The sequence below is a fragment of the Zeugodacus cucurbitae genome, chromosome 5 (genome assembly GCF_028554725.1).
Source record: "Zeugodacus cucurbitae isolate PBARC_wt_2022May chromosome 5, idZeuCucr1.2, whole genome shotgun sequence".
Taxonomy (NCBI): Eukaryota; Metazoa; Arthropoda; class Insecta; order Diptera; family Tephritidae; genus Zeugodacus; species Zeugodacus cucurbitae.
Genome location: NC_071670.1, coordinates 5755928 through 5775964, shown reverse-complemented (window position 1 = coordinate 5775964; position 20037 = coordinate 5755928). Strand labels below are relative to the sequence as shown.

The following is a 20037-nucleotide window of genomic DNA, read 5'->3' as shown; positions in this document are numbered from 1 at the left end:
TTTATTACGAACACAGACAAAAGTTACTATTTGGTAGAAACGAAACTAAAGCGAAAGTGGGCAAACAGAAAGAACTTCAAGCAGAAAAATATATAGCATTAGAAATTAAAAATAATTTAGTACTTTGGTAAAGAAACTGCGAAAAAAAAGAATTAAGAATATACATGTTTTGCTAGAGAAAGTGGAGCAAAAGCGCAATAGAAACACACAAAAAAAAATAATAAAATTAATTAAAATGGAAAATTTAACTTTTTTGGCATATGTGTTTGAAAAAAAAGTTGCGGAATAATACCAAAAACAGAAATCTGTCAAACTAAATTTATGCTACTAACGACTTTATGTGAGTGAAAAAAGCTTTGCATAAGTAAACTCAACACTCTCACACTAAACTCAGTTGCTTTTGGCTATAGAAAAGAAATTGAAAACAAAAAAAAAATATTTCGGCGCGTTTGTAAACTAATAGCAACTTGAAACCGAAAAAAAAATTATATTTGATATAAATGCTGCATAATTTTAGGCGCAAAAATCTTAACAAATGACGTGAAACATTATTGCAAAAAAAACCAAACTTTTCGGCTAAAATAAAATTTACTACAGTAAAATCTGAAAGAAATTAAAGGTAATAATTTCGTCATGCTGAAAAAAAACAAAGAAAAAAAATAAATTTTAGGCACTCTATGGCAATGTTTAACCAATTAATCGTGCAGTTAAATATGTAGCGCAGTTGAGGGCGTTTGCGTTGGGTAGCAAACGTGTAGATAGAGCTGATAATAGTGATGCAGTAGTTTTGAAATATTCATGCACTGGAAATGTCAGTATCTTGTAATGTCCTTAGCATCCTAAAAGTATGCATATTTAAATTTTGAATTTATTTTTAAGAAATTCTAAACATTGCTTAAGAGTCGTATAAACTGTGTGTTGGAATAACTCATTTCATAATACAGCTCATTTTTGGTATTGGTTTTCCTAAAAACCCCACATACGGTATTTATTGCATAGCTTTAGGAGTAGATACAAGGTATAGAAATGTCACTTGGCGTATGAGTGACATTCTAACACCGCAAAACCTTATCTAAAATATTTAGCAAATTAGGAAGCGAATTTTATTGCCTACTTTTAGGCGAGAAATAGTGAAATTGGCTTCAAAAAAAAATTAATTGTTAAAATCTTTATTGCCCAATTGCTTTCTAATGAAACATATTTTTATTGCATACTTATAGGCGGTGTATTTTTATAATTAAAAGTCATTTTTAAGTTAAAAAAACTGTCGACTAACTACTATAAGCTACGATTGCATATTTCTATGTTATAATTTTAGTTACTTCTATTATTTTTTTTGCTGAAAATCGGTCTACTAACAATAAAAATAATATTGCATACTTTTGGGATGTATAGCTTTTAACATTTCGCAATATTCGAGTCCAAAGATGAAAAGAAAGAATAATAAAACAGATAATTCAGCATACTTTTAGGCCGTAACGTTAATCAGCCGCATAAATTTCGACGCCCTTAACTGCACACTGAAAATAATAATAACAAAACATAAATTTCAACTATCTCAATAATTATGTTTTCGATTAAAAAGAAATAAAATTTCTTTCCTTCATTCTTTAAACACAAATACATACCTACGTTTGAACAAGCTCACAACTTCTAAGGATGTTAATCCCTAAAGCCACAAACAATATACATACAAACATACATACATACATACTAATAAATATGAAATGAAGCAATGAACCAAACAACCAACCAACCAAGCAAACCAAAAACAAACCAGTACTTCCAAATATACTCCTCCAAAAACCGGTTACAGAGTAGTACCTTCAAGCATTAATTAAAAATAAGGAAACAAAAATTAAGCTAAAATTATTTAAAGCAAATTTAAAACAAAGCAAAATCAACACAAATTACCTTAAAATCCGTCATTTCCGTTCTCCATACTAAAAAGCAAAAGTGAAAGCAAAGAATACAAACTAAAATGGAACAAAAAATATTTTAAGTACACACACATACAAAACTACGAAATAGCCAAAATAATTATATAAGCTGCGTTGTGTGGGCAATGAGTGGTGGGGTTTTCATTAAATTCATAAAAAAAATTATATAAAAGTAAAATTTGCTTAATTTAAAGATAATTTTTTTTTTTCTTTTAAATTATTTTTATTTTTTCTTAATGCCGAACAGTTTTTTTTTAATAATATTTAAAATTAATTTTTTTATTTTAATTTTATTAAAAAAATTGCTTAAAATAACTGTTTTTTAATATAAATTTTTTGGTAATTTATACCTAATTTTTATTTTTTAAAAATTTGTTTCCCAAATTGAAAAAATGGTTTTCATAAAATTACATATTAAAAATTTTAAAATTAAAAAGAAAATAATTCAAACTTTTTATAAATTGTTTTAAAAAATTAATTTAAAAATTTTATAATTTTTTTTATTGATTTATTTTAATTTTTTTTTTCAAAATACAAAAAAATAGTTTTGTGTGACAATAAAATTTGTATTAAAAAATTAAAAAAAATATTGAAACTCAAAAAAAAAATATTAAAAATTTAATAAAATAGTATGAGAAAATTTCAATTTAATTATTATTTTTCATTTTAACATTTACATCATTGTTTATTGAAAAATCACCACTTATTGCTCCACATTGCAGCTCTGTAGATAAATTAATTTAATTTAGGTAAACTGATTTTAAAATGAAAAAATAATAATTTATTTGAACAAAAATTATTTTTTTTATAAAAAACAATCATTTTTACATATTTTTGATTTAAATTTTCGCCTTGTTGCTGAAGTTTAAATGAAATTTCTTAAATTTTACGAACACGGTGAGAAAAAAAGTACGAACACGGGGAGCCCAAAAGTAGGGATTTAGTGAATTAAAAATTAATTAACAATTAATAATAAAAAAAATAATTATTGCTTTTAAATTCGCATTTTAAAAATTAAAAAGTAATAAAAATATTTTTAAAATTCTATTTTATAAAAGTGAATTTATATTTTTAAATAATTAAAGTTTCCAAATAGGATTTAAAATATTAAAAAAAAATAATAATTTATAACAAATAATAAATGTTTTTGGTTTTAATATTTCCATTCAAAAATTGTCTACTAAATTATGTTAATAAAAAATTAAAAAAAAAAACGATTTTCTAAAAAATTACGTTAATAAAAAAATTAAAAAAAACCGAAAGTTTTCGAATTTTTTGCCTACTTTTAAGCTTTTTCCCGCAAGGCATTTATATTGAAAAAAAGTTTGCAAATTATAAATTTTTTTTAAATTATATTTTTGAAATATTTTTTTTTTTAATATTTTGAATTTTTTTAAATATTTTAATTTGTTGTAATAATTTTAAATTTTTTTAAGTATTTTGAACTTTCTTTTATTAAAATTTTCAAAGTTTTTTTATTTAAAGTTTTTTTAAATTTATTGCCTTATTTATTTTTTTCTTTTGTAACATTTATTCTTTTAATTTTCCACCAACTTCCAGTTGTATTTCCAATAAACAAATAAACAAAAATATGTACTTTCAGCAATAGTAATGTAAATTAATTCTACACAATAACCTGTAAAAAGTGCATAAGTTGATATTTTGAAATAGAAAACAGAAAACTAACAAAAAACTGAAACAAAAGAAAAAGAAAAACAAAAACTTACAATGCAAAAAAAAAAAAAGAAATAAGCAAATAGACATGTATGTATATGATGAGTGAATATAAAAACAGAAACAAATTGATTTACGGAAGAAGCAGAAATTAAATGAATTAGGCATAACGAAATGAATTGCATTTATAGGTGAATTTTCCACCATAGAATTTACAATTTACTCACTAAACACACTTTTAGGCTACCTACTAATAACATATAGACATGCATATACAATACATACATAGTAGTTATGAGTAAAAATGAAAGAGAGAGAAAAAAAAACAAAAAATAACAGTACAGAAACCCACAAAATATGTTAAAACAAACAAACAACAACAAATAAGTTAATTGAAATACATACATACATAAATATGAAAAACAAAAACAAAGTTGCAGCATTTGCCATAACACCAACAACAAAAAAGTAATAAGTAAAAAATTAAAAAAAATAAATAAATAAATAAAAAAAATTCAAAAAACACTACAAAAGGAATTCAAGCAAAAGCAAAATAATTTATAAAAGAATAATAATTTATTAAAAATATAAAAATTCTAACTCCACTGTAAACTAAAAACAGCAAAAATAAAAAATATAAAATTGTAAAATAATGAAAATAATAATGAATTTAAAAAAATTAAAACAACAAAAATGTACGGCAAACGAAAATGTTACTTCAGCGCTACACTGTAAAAAATCACCCGCAAACGAAGCGTATGCCCGCGTTGTACTACAAAACTTTATAACAAAAAAGAAAAATACCAGCAAATATATTTAAGTTTAGCAGCGAAACAAAACAATAAAATAAAAAAAATATATATAGTATACTATCTATAAACTAAATATAAAGTAAACATAATAAATATGTGCAAAAAAAAAAAAAAATAAAAGCGTAATTTAAATTTATTTATAATTAATTGAAAAAATACAAATCATAGCAGTTAATTTTAGTAAGCATAAAATTAAACTAAAAACTAAACAAAAAAATGCATACATTTAAAACAAACTAGCTCTACTACATACATACATACAGACATAAATACCACGTAACTAATGTAATGTGTAAGCATGAATGAGACAGCACATGTAAAAAGTTTACAGTAACATAGTTTTAGGCGCTGAGTATGTTAAACACTAAATAACTACATACCGAGTACTTACAAATAAAACAAGTTATTAGTTATAATAAAATTAAAAAAAAATAAACTAAATAACACAACATAATAATAATAAAAATATATAAATAATAATAAAAAATAATAATAATAAAACTATATATAATAATAATAAACTATTTACATATATAAAAATATTAATTAAAATAAACTTAAAATAGTATTTACGCGCCTGCGTTGGCGTTTAAATAAAACATAGCAAGTAAATAAAAAAATATATTTGCATTACACATAAATACATTTATAATTACAAAAAATTTAAGTGGGAAATTGCGCGCAGTCAAAATTTGATATGAAAGAAAGTATAAATGATTAAAGTAAAAATAAAAAATAAATTATTAACGAAATGAAAAAAAAAAATATTTTTTTTTATAATTTTTGAATCAATATCGAAATAAATTTTTTAAATATTTTTTTATAATATTTAATTCGGCAATAAACGTTTTTTTTTTCAGTTAACAGTTAAAGTAAAAATTAAATGTAAAAATATATTTTAAATTAAAATTAAAAAATTTAATTTCCGTAAAATTTCGATTTTTTTTTTTTTACTATATTGTTAATTTATTTCTTAATTGTATTATATAGTCTTTTCACACACGAGCTAATTGATCAATTAACCAGCATCTGCTCGATTAAAACGCTGATTAAGAGCGATTTATCATACAAAATAAAAATCTACATTAATTTTTAATTGAATTTTAATTGACTTGAAAATGAAATGCAACTCTGCGACAAAGACGTACGATATATGTTCTTTGTCGGCGATTGGCTGAATTTTTTGATAAAATATCATTAATACTACTCGACGGTAGATGCTGCTGAAAAATAATAATCAGCTGATGAAACATACCAACTTCTTATGAAAAGCAAAAACAAAAATGTATAACAGCTGCTCAATTATCGAGTAGCCGGCAGTTTGAAGAGCAAAAACTGGTTTCTCAATCAAAATTTTAATTGTTTAATTAATTTGGCTGTGTGAAAAGGCTATTAGGCAAAACGAATTTTATTACAGTTAAACTTAAAATTAAAAAAAAAAAAATATTTGAAAATTAAATGCAAAAATATTTTTTTTTTTAACTATAAATTTTATGTTTTTTTTAATTAAACATATTTTTACTAAATTACATTTCAAATTATTATTATGCAGAAATTAAAAATCTTTTCTTTTTAAATTTAATCCACTTTTTTTTTAATTTAAACTAATGATTTCGTTATTTTAAACAATATTTTTTTTTATTAAAAAATTTTACAAAATTTTTTAGTTTTAATTTTTCTTTACTATTTATACACATATATATTTTTCAAGATTTTCTAATTTTTAAATTTATTTTTACAATTAAATAATTTTAACATTTTATTGTATTAATTATCGAATTATTTTATTTTTAAATATTTTTAAAACAATTATATTTATTATTTTTCAAAATTTTTTTAAATTTTGTTTATTATTATTAAAAAATATTTTTATATTAAAAATAACACAAAATTTTATACGATTATAAAAAAAAATTAACTTAAAATCTGCCGCAAATGTGTATACCAACAACAAACATTCGTTTGCATATTTTTTGAAAACACAAACAAAAACAAAACCTAAAAAACATAACTAAAGCAAATGCAAATAGTAAGAATGATGAATGACGAGCGTAATTTAAGTAAACTTATACACACACACACACAAATGCATATATTTATGAAGAAAAAACGTATGCATACAACTTGACTTGAGTTTAAGTTTATAATTAAACAAAAAAAAAATACCAAAAACTTATTACCAACAATAAAAACAAGTAAATAATTTAAAACGGCAAACCAGCAGCAACAACAGCATTAAGAACACATAAACAAAATAAGAAATTTAACAAATAATAATATTAATAAATAACGGTAATACAAGTAAAAAATGCAAATAATATTTATAATAAATGAAGAAAAAAACTTCAGTATGTATACATAACAAAATAATAATAACAATTAAAGCAACTGCAAACTGTGCATTTGCAAAACAGTTAGCGAGTGGAAATCGAGCATAAGCATTATAAGTTGAAAAAAGAAAATTATTAAAAAAAAAAAATTGCAAAATCTTTAATAAAAATATTATGATATAATCAACCAAAGAAATGTTGTTGATTTATTGCGTAGTTTATGGTTATTTTTTTATATGAAAAATATTTTTATATACAATACAAAAAATTGCTTCTCTCACTCACATGCAGCTAATGAAGGAATTTGAGTATGTATATATGTAAGAATTAAGATGAGTAATAATAATACACTTTATTAAAAACTATAAAATTTTTCATTAAAAAATATTTTTTTTTTATATTTTATATTATTTTATTAAAAAATTAATTATGTTATTTTTACTGTTAAGATTCATGTATACAAAATCATATTTTTAACATATTTTTAATACAATTCTTCTCATTTCGTAAAAAAAAATATTTTTCCTAAAACATTAATTTAAAAAAAAAAATGGATTTATTTTTTATTAAAAATATATAAAAATTTTCATAAAAATTTATTATTTTTTAATTTTATATTATTTCATATTTTTAATACAATTCGCCCCATTTCGTGAAAATAAAATTAATATTTTTCCTCAAAATTAATTTATTATTTAAAAATAATAAATAAAATATTTATTTTTTGCAGAATAATATTTTTAGTACTCATTTCGTAAAAAATAATATAATTTTTAGCAAAAATAAAAATATTAAAAATTCTATAATTTTTTTGGAAAATAATGTTTTTAATACAATATTGCTCAGTTCGTAAAAAAAAAATTCCGAAGAATTAATTTGTTTGTATAAAAAAAAATTTTAAAAATTTGATTAAATTCTTACAAAATAATATTTTTAATACATTTCGTAAAAAATTATTAAATTTTCAAAAAATTATTTTGTTAAAAATTTTAAAACTATTGTCTTTATTATTTTTATACCGAAATTATAATATTTAAGTATACAAAATCATAGTTTTGATATTACTCAGCTCATTTCGTAAAAAAATAAAATATTTCTAAATTATATTTTTTATAAAAAATTAAGAAAAATTATTTATTTTTTTGCAGAATAATATTTTTATACTCATTTTGTAAAACATATTCAATTTTCAAAAAAAAAAATTTTTATTAAATTTAAAAATATTTTATTTATTTACAAAATATAATTTTTGATACAATTAAAAATTCGTACAAAAAAATAATATTTTTAATCAAAAGTTAATTTTTTATAAAAAATAAAAAAAAATTATTTATAAAGTAAAAAAAAATATTTATTTTTATAAATTTTTTTTTATTTTTGCAAAAAAAAATTAAATAAAAAACAAAATTTGAAATATTCAATTTTCAAAATTTTTTTTTCAATTACTAAATTTTAATAATTTTTTTTAGTTTATTACTAACTTATTACTACAATTAATATTTATTTAAATTGTATTACTTTCAATTCACCTCATTTTTATCTTTACTTCAAATACAACTCTCTCTCTCTTTGTTGCACAAATTTTCCACCATTTTAAATACCCCGCTCTCTCTCTCTCTCCACCTCTCTCTTGCAGGCATGCTTTTGCACCTCGGCTCGCACTCCTCCTCCTCGAACTTGGTCGCGTCCAATTCGTCTGCGCACAGCAATAGCAACAATAGCGTCAGCCAACAACAGCAACCGAACAGCCTGGGCAGTTTGAGCGGCAGCAGCAGTTTAACGGGTCTACATCACCCGAATAGCATGTTGCACGCGCGCAGCGGCCTGCGCGGCAATTCAGCCCACGCCACAACGTATTCCATGCCCAAGTCGATGTATAAGAATCAACAACAACAGCAGCAACAACAACAAACACAAGCCGCAGCGCTGCTGGCAGCGCAACAGGGCCTACAGGCGCTACTATCGCCGTCGGCGTCGAGTCACAAGAGCCTTGGCAGCAGCAGCAGTAATAGTAATTGCAATCTGAACAACAGCAACAACAGTAATAATAACAGCTATCCGCATGCCATGGACTGTGATCCGCCGCAAATGCCGCCGCCGACGCGCTTCATCAGCACCATGTCCAGTTCCGCCTCTGCCTCTTCGTCCTCGAATAGCAGTAATAGTGGCGGCGGCGGTGGCAGCGGCAATAATAGTGCTCGCATGCGTTCGGCGCATCACACATTCATTGCACCACCACAGAAGCCGCCACATGCTGCACAACAAACACAACAACAACAGCAACACCTCGCTAATGCACAACAGCAACAACAACCGCCCACGCATCATAACAGCTATGCACCCACCTCACTGCCCGTCGATTTGGTGCATCATCCGCTGTCATCGGCCGCCTCGCATCTGATGATGACCGATTCGAGCGTCATAACAGCCAGTGCGGCTGGTAGCGCCTCTGGACCGCTCTCCTACACATCGTTGCTGTTCCAACAACAACAGCAGCAGCAACAACAAGCACAACAGCAGCAGCAGCATCAACAGTCGCAAGCGGCTGCGCATATGTACAGCTCAATGCCGGTGCAGCATATGATGTCCGTCGGCGACATGTCGTTACAACACCACCACCTGCAGCAGCAGCAACAGCAACAACACGCACAACATCAGCGGCGTGGCGGCAGCGTTGGTGGTGGTGGCTTTGGCGGCAGCAACAGTAGTTTAATTGGTGTTGGTGCCGGCGGCAATGGTGGTGGGCTGATGGGCGGTAGCAGCCTCATGAGCGCCAGCATGTCCGGCAGCATTGGTGGCAGCATGAGCAACATTGGCGGCAATGTTAGCGGCGGCGGTGGCGGTGGCAGTGGCACTAGCGGCTCCGGTGCTGGCGGTGCTGATGCCTCGTCGCCTATGGTAGGCGTATGTGTTCAGCAGAGTCCTGTAGTAATTCATTAGTTAGTTGTAACTGCATACATGCATACTATGTATAAGTATGTAGATTGGCATACATACTATGTGTACGAGTATACTATATATATGAATACCATAAATATATTTGTATTTAGTTTAAACAAAGCGCATTAAACAATAGTGAAATTTGCACAAGCATCATACCCGGGCACACAACGCATTTACCTGGCACGCAAATGCACACGATTGTCACTGTTCGTTAAGTGAAAAGTGCATACTTGGCAGTTCGTTGAGTCAGTGTTGGTGGTTACTCGTGTTACGTTTCTAGCAAACATGAAGAAATGCAAACACATTCAAAATTTGGAAATTCGTATAAAATCCACATACGTTCCACATCGGATAAACACATTTTTGTGGTATTGATCACTCTACAAGTATAAATCACTAATTAAAACACGCAAAATTAAAAATCCACACACGTTCCACATCGGATAAACATGCTTTTGTGGTATTATTAACACTAAAAGTATAAATCACAATTTAATAAACGCAATATTTGAAATCCACATATGTTCCATAAAAGAAAAACACATATTTGTGGAATTATTAATGCTAAACGTATAAATTACCGGTTAAGCCACACAAAATTTAAAATCCACATAGGTTCCACAAAAGATAAATACAGTTTTGTGCTATTATTAACGATAAAATTTGAAATCGCTTTTCAAAACACGCAAAATTTAAAATCCACATATGTTCCACACAAAAAAACCTAAACTTGCAGCAGACAAGTTCTGCAATCAACATGATTTGTACCTACAACAATTGGATTATTATACAATTGGATGTATTTTGAACAGCGAAGCTCTGAATTACTCTGAAAATTAGTGGGCATACAGTTATTACGTGTGAAGTGCAAAAGTTACAGCAATTTTGGTTAAATTTCGTCAAAAATAAGGTATGAATTTACTTGTTTTCATTAAATCAACATAGTTACAATTGCATATTTTGACAGTAATACATAATTGGAACTTGTCTATAGTAAAACAAGTTGTCAGTATGCATTAAATACAAAATACGCGAGGGAATATAAAACACAGTAGATATTCCTAAAATTGTCGAACTTGTCCAAAATCAAAAAGCAGTATCGTGTAACAATTTATTGTAAATGAATAATGTTCCACACGCTTTTTAACGGATTTGATACAGTTTGAAACTTTAAAATTAAGTTTCTACAGTGGTTTAATGCATACAAAATATCTATGAGTATTTTGTAATACGATCCACATGCGTTCCACAAAAAAATTCAATTTTTTTTTCTAAACAGCCTATCTAAAAGAACTTCGTATTATTGCATAGTACTTTTTAACGGTTTACACATGTGGCCCTATGCTCCTTGCAGGAGTAACAGGAACTATATATATATATACACATGCAATCCACTTAAAAAAACAGCGTTAAAATGCGTATTTTACAGTCCGCCAACAATTATTCATACAAACTGTTGTATCTAACGTGTTTACAAAAACCACATACCTTCCACAAAACTAAACACCAGCAAATCAAGCCAGGCGCTTACTTACAAGTGTACCATAAACCTACCCTACATAGTTAAAAAAAAAACATAAACAAAAAAATATATCTTTGGTGCACGTATGAAATTGTGCTAACAACTGCCGGCAGCAAAAATTTCTATACAGATTATGGAACAAAATTTGTTTTTTTATACAATGCGTTCCAATTGAACTACCTTTAATTAGTTGTAATTTAAATTTATAATAAATACAGTTATTTTGTTGCCTGCCTGCCTACAACGGTTATATAACGTAAAACAGCACGTATACGATGTATCGTAACGTTAAACTTAATTTGTTCACAACAACAAAAAACAGATTAACTAAATAATATAATATCTAGTTGTAATTCTATTTAGTCTATTTGTATTTCATAATAATATTATTATAATTATTTTGTTTTTTTTTGCGCTGTAAAATTGTAAATGCAACAACGTTCGTCCTATTTTTCTCGCATTTTTTGTTATTTCATATTTTTTTTTTTTTTGTTTTTGCTCAGCCAATCGACACTACTTTACTTTGTATTTTAGTGTAGTCATTTACATACATACAAACATACATATGAATACCATTTTTCTCGCAATTTAACAATAAACAAATTTTTAGTTTGTTAAGACAGTATAGGAAATGAAAAATGCCCTTGTAGCATAACAATAGCAGCAACAAGCAGAGTTTAAACAATAATATATATTAAAAAAAAATACAAAAAAAAAACAACTACGTTTACGTGCGCAAAAATCTCTACATATAATATATAAATACTAAATATTTAATTGCAATGCCTATATCACACACATATAGATATATACATGCATACATATGTATGTATATATTTCATAAGAAATATACAAATATGATATATGATAAGTCCAAAAAAAAATTAACAGTTCCACTGCAGTTTTATTTCATATTTCGAACACGGAAAATACCGTAGTTTTACGGTAAATGGATAGCGGGTATAAAATTTACAAACACATTAAAAGAAAATACAGTTACGAATAGCTTTAAAACGTTATTTATTATTATACACTAAAAGATAATGGATGCTGTCCACAAATATATATGTACAACCGTCCATTGCAAGGGCTTTAGCGTATTGAAGCACAGCACAATTTAAAAAAATATTTTAATTTTTTTATTTTACACTTTTTGATTTGCAAATATTACAATTTTCAAACACAAACACTTGCAAGCAAAAACCACAAATGTTAAGTTAATTTCCATTATACGCTTAGAACATCACTTGCGCGCGATAATGTTTCTGGAATTTGTTCGCTCTGCAGCCAAGTTTCATCTGCCATTTCGCTTGTACGCGCTTCATGACGTGCAAATCGCGCGCCTTACGTGCAGCAGCTTGTTGTTGCATATTACTCCAGCCCAAAGCGCGATATTCGCTGAGCACCTTATGCAGGCGACGATCCGATTTCTTGGGCACAAGCGCGCGATGTGGATTAAGTCGTTGTTTGTAGTAGCGCAGCAGTGAACGATGACCAATTACGGCGCCGGAGGGCAAAACCAGTTGATATTCATCGCCGTCAAGCAGATCGGGTACAACTTCCTCATCGACGTCCATGCCTTCTTGCTATTGTGGGAAATTGAAAAGTGCATATTAATCCAAGTTAAATACTTTATTTTTTATGCACACTTACGTGATCGGGATAACTTGAGCTATAATCATAGTACTCTGCATATTCCGCTAAGGCTAGACCTTCGTGCAACATTTGGCAGTGTCCTTTGTCTAGCATGTGTTTGCGTACCGCATCGAGTGTGTAGAATGTTTTACCGCGATCATTGCACCACAGGCATATGAAGTAATTTGCCACTTTTTCACCCAAATAGTTGAGCAGTCCTTCCAAGTCAGTGCAGAATTCTGCATCGGGTATGAAGAATGAGTGCGCAATGGACATGTGTTTTAAATTCTCAACCATATCTTCGCTGACGTGTGTGCAGAAGAGGCAGTCCTTTTCACTCAGCGGATTTTCTGGCAGTTGCTCCCATTCATCTGAATCAATTTGCACGCTCTACAATAAATTAAAAAAATAATCAAAAAATTTTAAACATATACGCAAATAATATTTAAATAGTTTCGAGTTAATACCTCCTCCTCATCATCCACAACTTCATAGTCTTCGTCATCATCATCCATATCTTCATACGCATCCTCCTCGTCTTCTTTCTGTTGTTGCTTCTGCAATGCAAATCTACCCTTGCCTTGTGCTGCTGCCGCTAACGCTGGATGTGGTTTTTGTTGTACTACACTCTTTTTCGACACTTCCACACTTTCGCCTGTGTGCTCTTTTTCGAAACGCAATAGATTTTCTTTGTGCTTTTTGCTGTTCAGGTGATTGTCGTGTGCCTTCTGATTGCCAAACTGTTTGCGACAGGCATTGCAATAGAAGCTCATTTGACTCTCCTCCTCCTCTATAGCCTTTTCTTGCCGCATACGCAACACACGTCCCTGGAATTCTTCAGCACTTACTGCAGGCAATTCTGCAACACGACGTTTCAGATTGAACCGATGCCAATCAGTTTTGTAATGATCTCGTTGTAATTCCGCAGAGGCGAATTTTACACAGCAATTTATGCATGTATAAGTTGACATATTGATTTTGTTAGTTGCTTACAATGATTCCAATTCCTAAATAATATCAAAATTAACTCTGAATTAGCAATAAACGAAATTTCACAATTAGTCACAATTGGTGAAATGCACGAGAATAGTGCGAAGAAAAACAAAGACACGTTCTGCGAAACGTTGACAGCTGTTTGGTGTTGCCACATGAACTAAAATTTTGATTAAAATCTTTTTTTTTAATATTTCTGCTATTGTGAACAGTATATGTATAAGCAAAGCGTTAATGGCGGGTATTTTTGACATTGGATAACTGTGCTTGTATTCCAAAGCCAAAATTCTTTCTCGATTAAAAATTGTAATTAATAGTTTATTAGCGTGAATTAAACAGTGTAAATAAGTTAAATTTAATTAGTTGCATTTATTTTAATACATTTAATCTAATTGTGTACATAATTAATCTGTGTAACACGCGAAGTGAGTCTAGTATTGCGTCGTTGGAATTGTAACTACCCGCCGGAAGTACATGTGTTAAAGCTATGTAAAATTGAAAAGCGGACATAAAATTTGCATTCAATGTAAGTACGTTTTCAATTCCAAATCTTAACAGCGCATTTATTAAAATAATCATCTATAATAACCAGATTGCAAACAACTATCTACTACGCTCACTTTTGCATTACTCCTCCAGCACATTATCTAACCACTCCTGTATATCATCCTTATTTGCGTCAACGTTCTCATTTCCTTTCTGTATAGGCGCTGCTTCATTCTCTGCGCCAGCACCACTACCACCACTTATATCCACTTTTGTAACAGCAGCCGTAGCCAAATTCAGCAGCTCATCCAATTCATCTGGTGCATTAGTTTCACTCGGTGCCGCATTAGCCGGTTTAGCGCTATTCTGTGAACGCCCCGAGCCACTTTTTCGGCTACCACTATTAATTTTGATGCGTGGATGCGTTACATGTTCATGCAATACATTTTGATAGTTTTTCTCGGCTACTTCTGCCGCTTTCTCCATTGTCTGTAACTGTTCACGCGTAAACATGGAGGCTGCATAATCCATGCGTTTATAGAACGGTATCGTTTGCAAACCAACATTCAATAATTTCAAATTTAACGTGAAATACTGACTGGCCTCAGTGCTGTCCAACAACTGTTCACCCTCCACTGTGTCCCAATTCTTCTCCGATGAGAATTGAAAGTGTCCACCCACAGATGTGGGCAATTGTGACATTAAACCGAAATCACCCGCATGCATTTGTGCCGACTCCGCTTCGTTCAAGTCGTGCTCTTCATCGTCCAGCGAATAGCGTCGCGTTTGCGTCTGTGGCCGTGATGTGGCCCAACCACGTCGTGAAACGAAACGTTCATCACTCGAATCCGCCACATCCACTACACCACGTACTATTTCCACCTGTGAGCTGGACGAGGTGTTATTATTCTGTTGTGTTGGCGGTTTCTTGCGATATTTTTTCATGTTGCTGCGTTTACTACAAATTAAGAATGATTATTCAATTGATGACTTCATAGACGCTAATCTGTATGTTGCACTACACTCACTCTTTCGATCGATTGTCCTTGTTATCCATATTTATATGCTTATTTACTTGGTTTTGCGGCTATTTGTTTATGTTACTAAGGTGATCCGCCTGTTTGATATGTGAAGAATGGTTTTTGGTGCGCGAGGAGTGTGTTCACGACGTTGGTCGAACAGCTGATTGCTAACAATACGCCCGATGAAAAAGGTTAGTAGAAATATTGGTGTTTTTTGTTAGAATTCATATAAATATGTGCAAATAATAAAAAATAAGTTCAAATTGAATTCATAAAATTTTGGCATATTTTTTAAATAAATTTAACTAATTCGTGCCAATTTGAAAGCACTTCATGTAATTTGAGATATTTTCACAAGGAAAAAAATATAAAGTATCAATGAATTTTTGAAAATGGAATGTTTTTGTTGTTGTTGTAGTGACGTTAACATTCCCATAAAATTTTATGATTAATTCTGGATAAACAGTATACATACATACATATATCTGGGTATATGTCAGTCCAATATCTTTCTGTTTATGTAGACTTGACATATGTAGGAAAACAAATCCTTGTTGTTGTTGTTGTTTTTATGCATAGTGATCTCCCGGATAAGAATCCAGTACCTTCTCGGCTAGGAATACCTGACTTCCGTGTGAATGACACCGCTGAGTGCATTAACTTCTCACTAATAATGCCAATAATTTTGCATCCCAGCTACAACAAAAATCTTCACCGACACTCTCATGACAACGTCATATAAGTTTACAAGTTGATAATCTTTTCATGTGCATGCATAATTAAAATGAATAAATAAATAGCAAAAAAAAACTCAGCATTTTTATCATGAAAAGTTCACTCAAGATTGTACCCATTTCTGAGTTGTTGTTGCAACACACAAAAAACAGCAATCAAAAGTCTCCCCTCAGCTGCATTTCTTTATATCACATACACACACATGTGCACCAGCTTAACAGTCGTAAGTAGGAAATAAGTGAATGTTGTTGCTCGTTAGACAGTTGCTGCTGCGCTTTTTAAATTGGCAAAAAAAAATATACAAAGATTTATATAAATATGCGCTTAAAAGTATGCAAATTTTTTTTCCTGTTGAAAGAAAGCCATCTTGCACTCACCTGCATGCAGCAGAAAGTAAAGTACAGAAACAACAACGAAGAGTGCGAATAAGTGCACAAAATGGCATTTGCAGTCAGTAGCAAATAAAAAAATAATTGCAAAATATGAATTTATAATGAGATATTTATACAAATGCACAGCGTGCGACTTACATTGCTGCATGGCATAAATATGCATACGTCGCTGCTCATAAACTTCATCATAAATGTCTACAGCGCGGCAAGCGGCGAGCAAGCACTTGCTTTTTGAAGCTTGCTGCCTGAAAAAGTTGTACAAGGACATTTCTTTGCATAAATTTAAGTAGATTTTCTTGCGTATATGTTGCACATTTTAACGTTGCTGCGCTACAGCGTAGTGTTCGGCAGTTGAAGTTGCGAGAAAAATATAAATTATTAAATAAATTTTGAAAAATAAAAAAAAATCTTGACATTATTTGTAAATAATGAGAGATGTGTGTGTATCGATAACTGATGTTTAAAAAGTTCGATATACTAGAGTTGGTGACTTACACTTTTTTTGTTTTGGTGTTGGTGTTGGCTGCATTTGTGTATATTCTTTGCCCGAATTAATAAAAAAATATAATAATGTTAAATTTAAATTTGTATGTCTATAAAAAATCAGTAAAATATTATTTTTAACATAAAATACTTATCTAAGAAACTCTTTAGACGACTTCTGCCGGTTTTCAATCTTTATTTGTATCGTGATCTACACCAAAAATAAGAAAATGATTTTGAAAAAATATTTATTAAACTCTTTTTGTTAAGATAACTATGTTTAAACCGCAAATATCTGTAGTTGGGAACCGAACAACCAACTGGTATAACTAGCATAAATTCGTATTCTTTGGCCAAATTTGTGGAATTTTATATTAATGTTAAATTAAAATTTTTATAACGGTCAAAAATCGGTAAAATAATACTACTGAGTTGAAATACTTACCATAGAAACTAATTCACCATCTCGAGGCAATTTAAAGCATTTAATTATGCATTTTTGTTGTGTTCTTGAATACAAATAAGAGAATATATTCGAAAAAGTCTTTATTTAACACTTTTTTGTTAGTATAACTACGTTTAAAACGTAATATACTGTGATTTCGAATCGAACAAGCAACTGGTATAACTCGCATAAATTGGTATAAACGAACATAAATAGAATAAATTCGAAAAACTCGCAATTTAACCGTTATTTGTTATTATAATTATGTTTGAACCGCAAATTTCGGTAGTTGCGAATCGAACAAGCAACTGGTATAACTCGCATAAATTGGTATAAACGAACATAAATAGAATAAATTCGAAAAACTCGCAATTTAACAGTTATTTGTTATTATAATTATGTTTCAAACGCAAATTCCGGTAGTTGCGAATCGAACAAGCAACTGGTATAACTCGCATAAATTGGTATAATCGAACATAAATAGAATAAATTCGAAAAATCCTTCATTTAACTCTTCTTTGTTATTACAATTATGTTTGAACCGCAAATTCCGGTAGTTGCGAATCGAACAAGCAACTGGTATAACTCGCATAAATTGGTATAATCAATTAAAAATATAATGGCAAGCGTTTATAACACTTTAATAAAGCATCCATATTCTCTTTTGTGTTTAGAAAGATAGATTTCTCAGTAAAGACACACTTTATCAATTCAAAAATGTTTAATTTTCGCACTAAAAGTAAGCAAATCATGAAAACATTTTTTGTAACAACTCTGAGTTCTTATCTTTTATTTAATTTTCTAAGAATTCTTCGTCATAAAATTTCGTGTAGCTCAACATACAAGTCGCCTTTTCTGCACCAGAAATGTGTTTATAGCCTTAATTGCAATTTACAAGGAAAATCGCTTGAGCGGTTTGTTATAATTACTGTGTAAAATAAATTTTAAGTACATAGTTGCATTGCTCACTTCAGTAATTGAATACAAAAGCAGCAGGCGCAAAACTTTATTGCAATTTGTATGCAAATTAAAAAGAAATATGTCAGAATTTTACATATGCCAAGTTCCAGTTAACTATAATAGAGAAGAGACAGTCATTAAAATAGTGCAGCGAACCTACATGAGAGTATGCCATACATATGTACATATATATTTTTGTAAGCTTATTTTCTGCACACAAAATAATTATATTTTCCCATATTCACACGCTCTTGCATTGCCTTTCAAATTTCTTATCTGCCAAATATGGAGTATGCACTTGTTATGCAATTAAAGCTACTTTCATCAAAAAAGGAAGCAAACAAAAAAATCGCAAAAAATAAAATACAAATGTCAAACAGCTATAATCAAAGTATTAACGCTATCTGGCAGCTTGATCTTCTTTCACACACATAACAAACAACCGTAACTGCAGTTTTGTTTACAAATAAGTGGCTGTCATTTGATTATTTTTTCAATTGCAGCACACCCACCACATTGCAGTGTGAAAACATTGTAATTTCGGTTAAACAAACAATAAAGCTGATTAATAAAGCCCAAAAAGGCATGGAAACATAAGGGTGCTACCGTATAATATAATATATATACATATGTACACATGTTTATGTATTTATTGCGTCAACTTGCGTGTGACAAATGTGCTTGCGGCGACAAGTGTCCTCTCATTAAATATATTTGCCAAACAATTTTTGGTGTAACAAATCACTACGCAGTGTTTGCAGCATAACCGCCGGCGTTTTTGCAACAACAACAAAAGCTAGGAAAGCAATGAAACACATAAAAAATACATATGAACCTTGTAGTCCTGTGCTAACCTCACTTTGTGTTGGTGGTGACTTTTTTTTCGACAATTTGTACAACAATTTGCATTAAATTAAGCGTAAAATTTACAAAAGCAAAGATTTGTTACAACAAGTGCTCTTTCATTAGCATGTGCATACAAAAACAAAAATAACAACAAACACATACATACAAATGTAATAATAGGTTGCTTGCCATACACGGAGTTCATTCATGATTTTTTTGGCAGCACACTAACAAAACCAACAACAACAATAAAAAAAGCAATATTTATTGAAAATAACAACAACAAGTAAGGAAAGGCTAAGTTCGGGTGCAAACGAACATTTTATACTCTCGCAATTTATTGATATATTTTTATTAAGATAACACACAATTTGACCCAATTTGAAAATCCTATAATTAGGTATATGAGAGCTAATGAAAGTTATGACCTGATTTTAACCATTTCTGATACAGAGACACACAATTACGAGTAAAAGAAAAAGATTCCCTCTGAATTAAATTAAGATATCTGACAGATTTACCGATATTTTCGGTGAAAAATTACCATAAGGCACTGAGTTCTTCAAATTCGATATCCGGGGCCTTGAAAAGTTATAGTCCGATTTCGACAACATTTTCAAAAGTGGTGCCACGGATCATATACAGTATTTATGTAAATTTGTATTTCGCTGTGTTCATTGGTTTATCTTATAAAGTGAAGGAATCAGATGGAATTCAAAATTGAGTTATTTGGGAAGTTGTCGTAGTTGTGAACCGATTTCATCCATTTTCCACACGTGTCATCAGGGTGACAAGAAAATATTATATACCGAATTTCAT

At 29.6% G+C, this 20037-nt stretch overlaps 3 protein-coding genes across 6 annotated transcripts in view; 1 reads left to right on the top strand and 2 right to left on the bottom strand.

The window, feature by feature from the left end:
* Positions 1-11939, top strand: part of LOC105219591 (serine/threonine-protein kinase minibrain) — a 65497-nt gene extending 53558 nt beyond the window's left edge. For all 4 annotated transcript variants that reach the window (XM_054230672.1, XM_054230671.1, XM_011195845.3 and 1 more), the window contains one exon: positions 8393-11939. In XM_054230672.1, coding sequence (XP_054086647.1) covers positions 8393-9696 — 1304 coding nt within the window. In that variant the 3' untranslated portion in view covers positions 9697-11939. The remainder of the gene's footprint in view (positions 1-8392) is intronic.
* A 285-nt stretch (positions 11940-12224) lies between these two features.
* LOC105219590 (cytoplasmic 60S subunit biogenesis factor ZNF622) lies at positions 12225-13979 on the bottom strand. The gene is made up of 3 exons (XM_011195844.3): positions 13324-13979; positions 12875-13246; positions 12225-12807 (listed from the first exon to the last, which is right to left on the bottom strand). Exons 1-3 carry the CDS (start codon positions 13825-13827, stop codon positions 12457-12459), a joined length of 1227 nt encoding a protein of 408 aa, XP_011194146.2. The 5' UTR covers positions 13828-13979; the 3' UTR covers positions 12225-12456.
* Positions 13980-14380: 401 nt separating this feature from the next.
* LOC105219589 (uncharacterized) lies at positions 14381-15520 on the bottom strand. The gene is made up of 2 exons (XM_029045179.2): positions 15364-15520; positions 14381-15293 (listed from the first exon to the last, which is right to left on the bottom strand). The coding sequence occupies exons 1-2, from the start codon at positions 15390-15392 to the stop codon at positions 14477-14479; spliced, it is 846 nt and encodes a 281-aa protein (XP_028901012.1). The 5' UTR covers positions 15393-15520; the 3' UTR covers positions 14381-14476.
* Positions 15521-20037: the final 4517 nt, after the last annotated feature.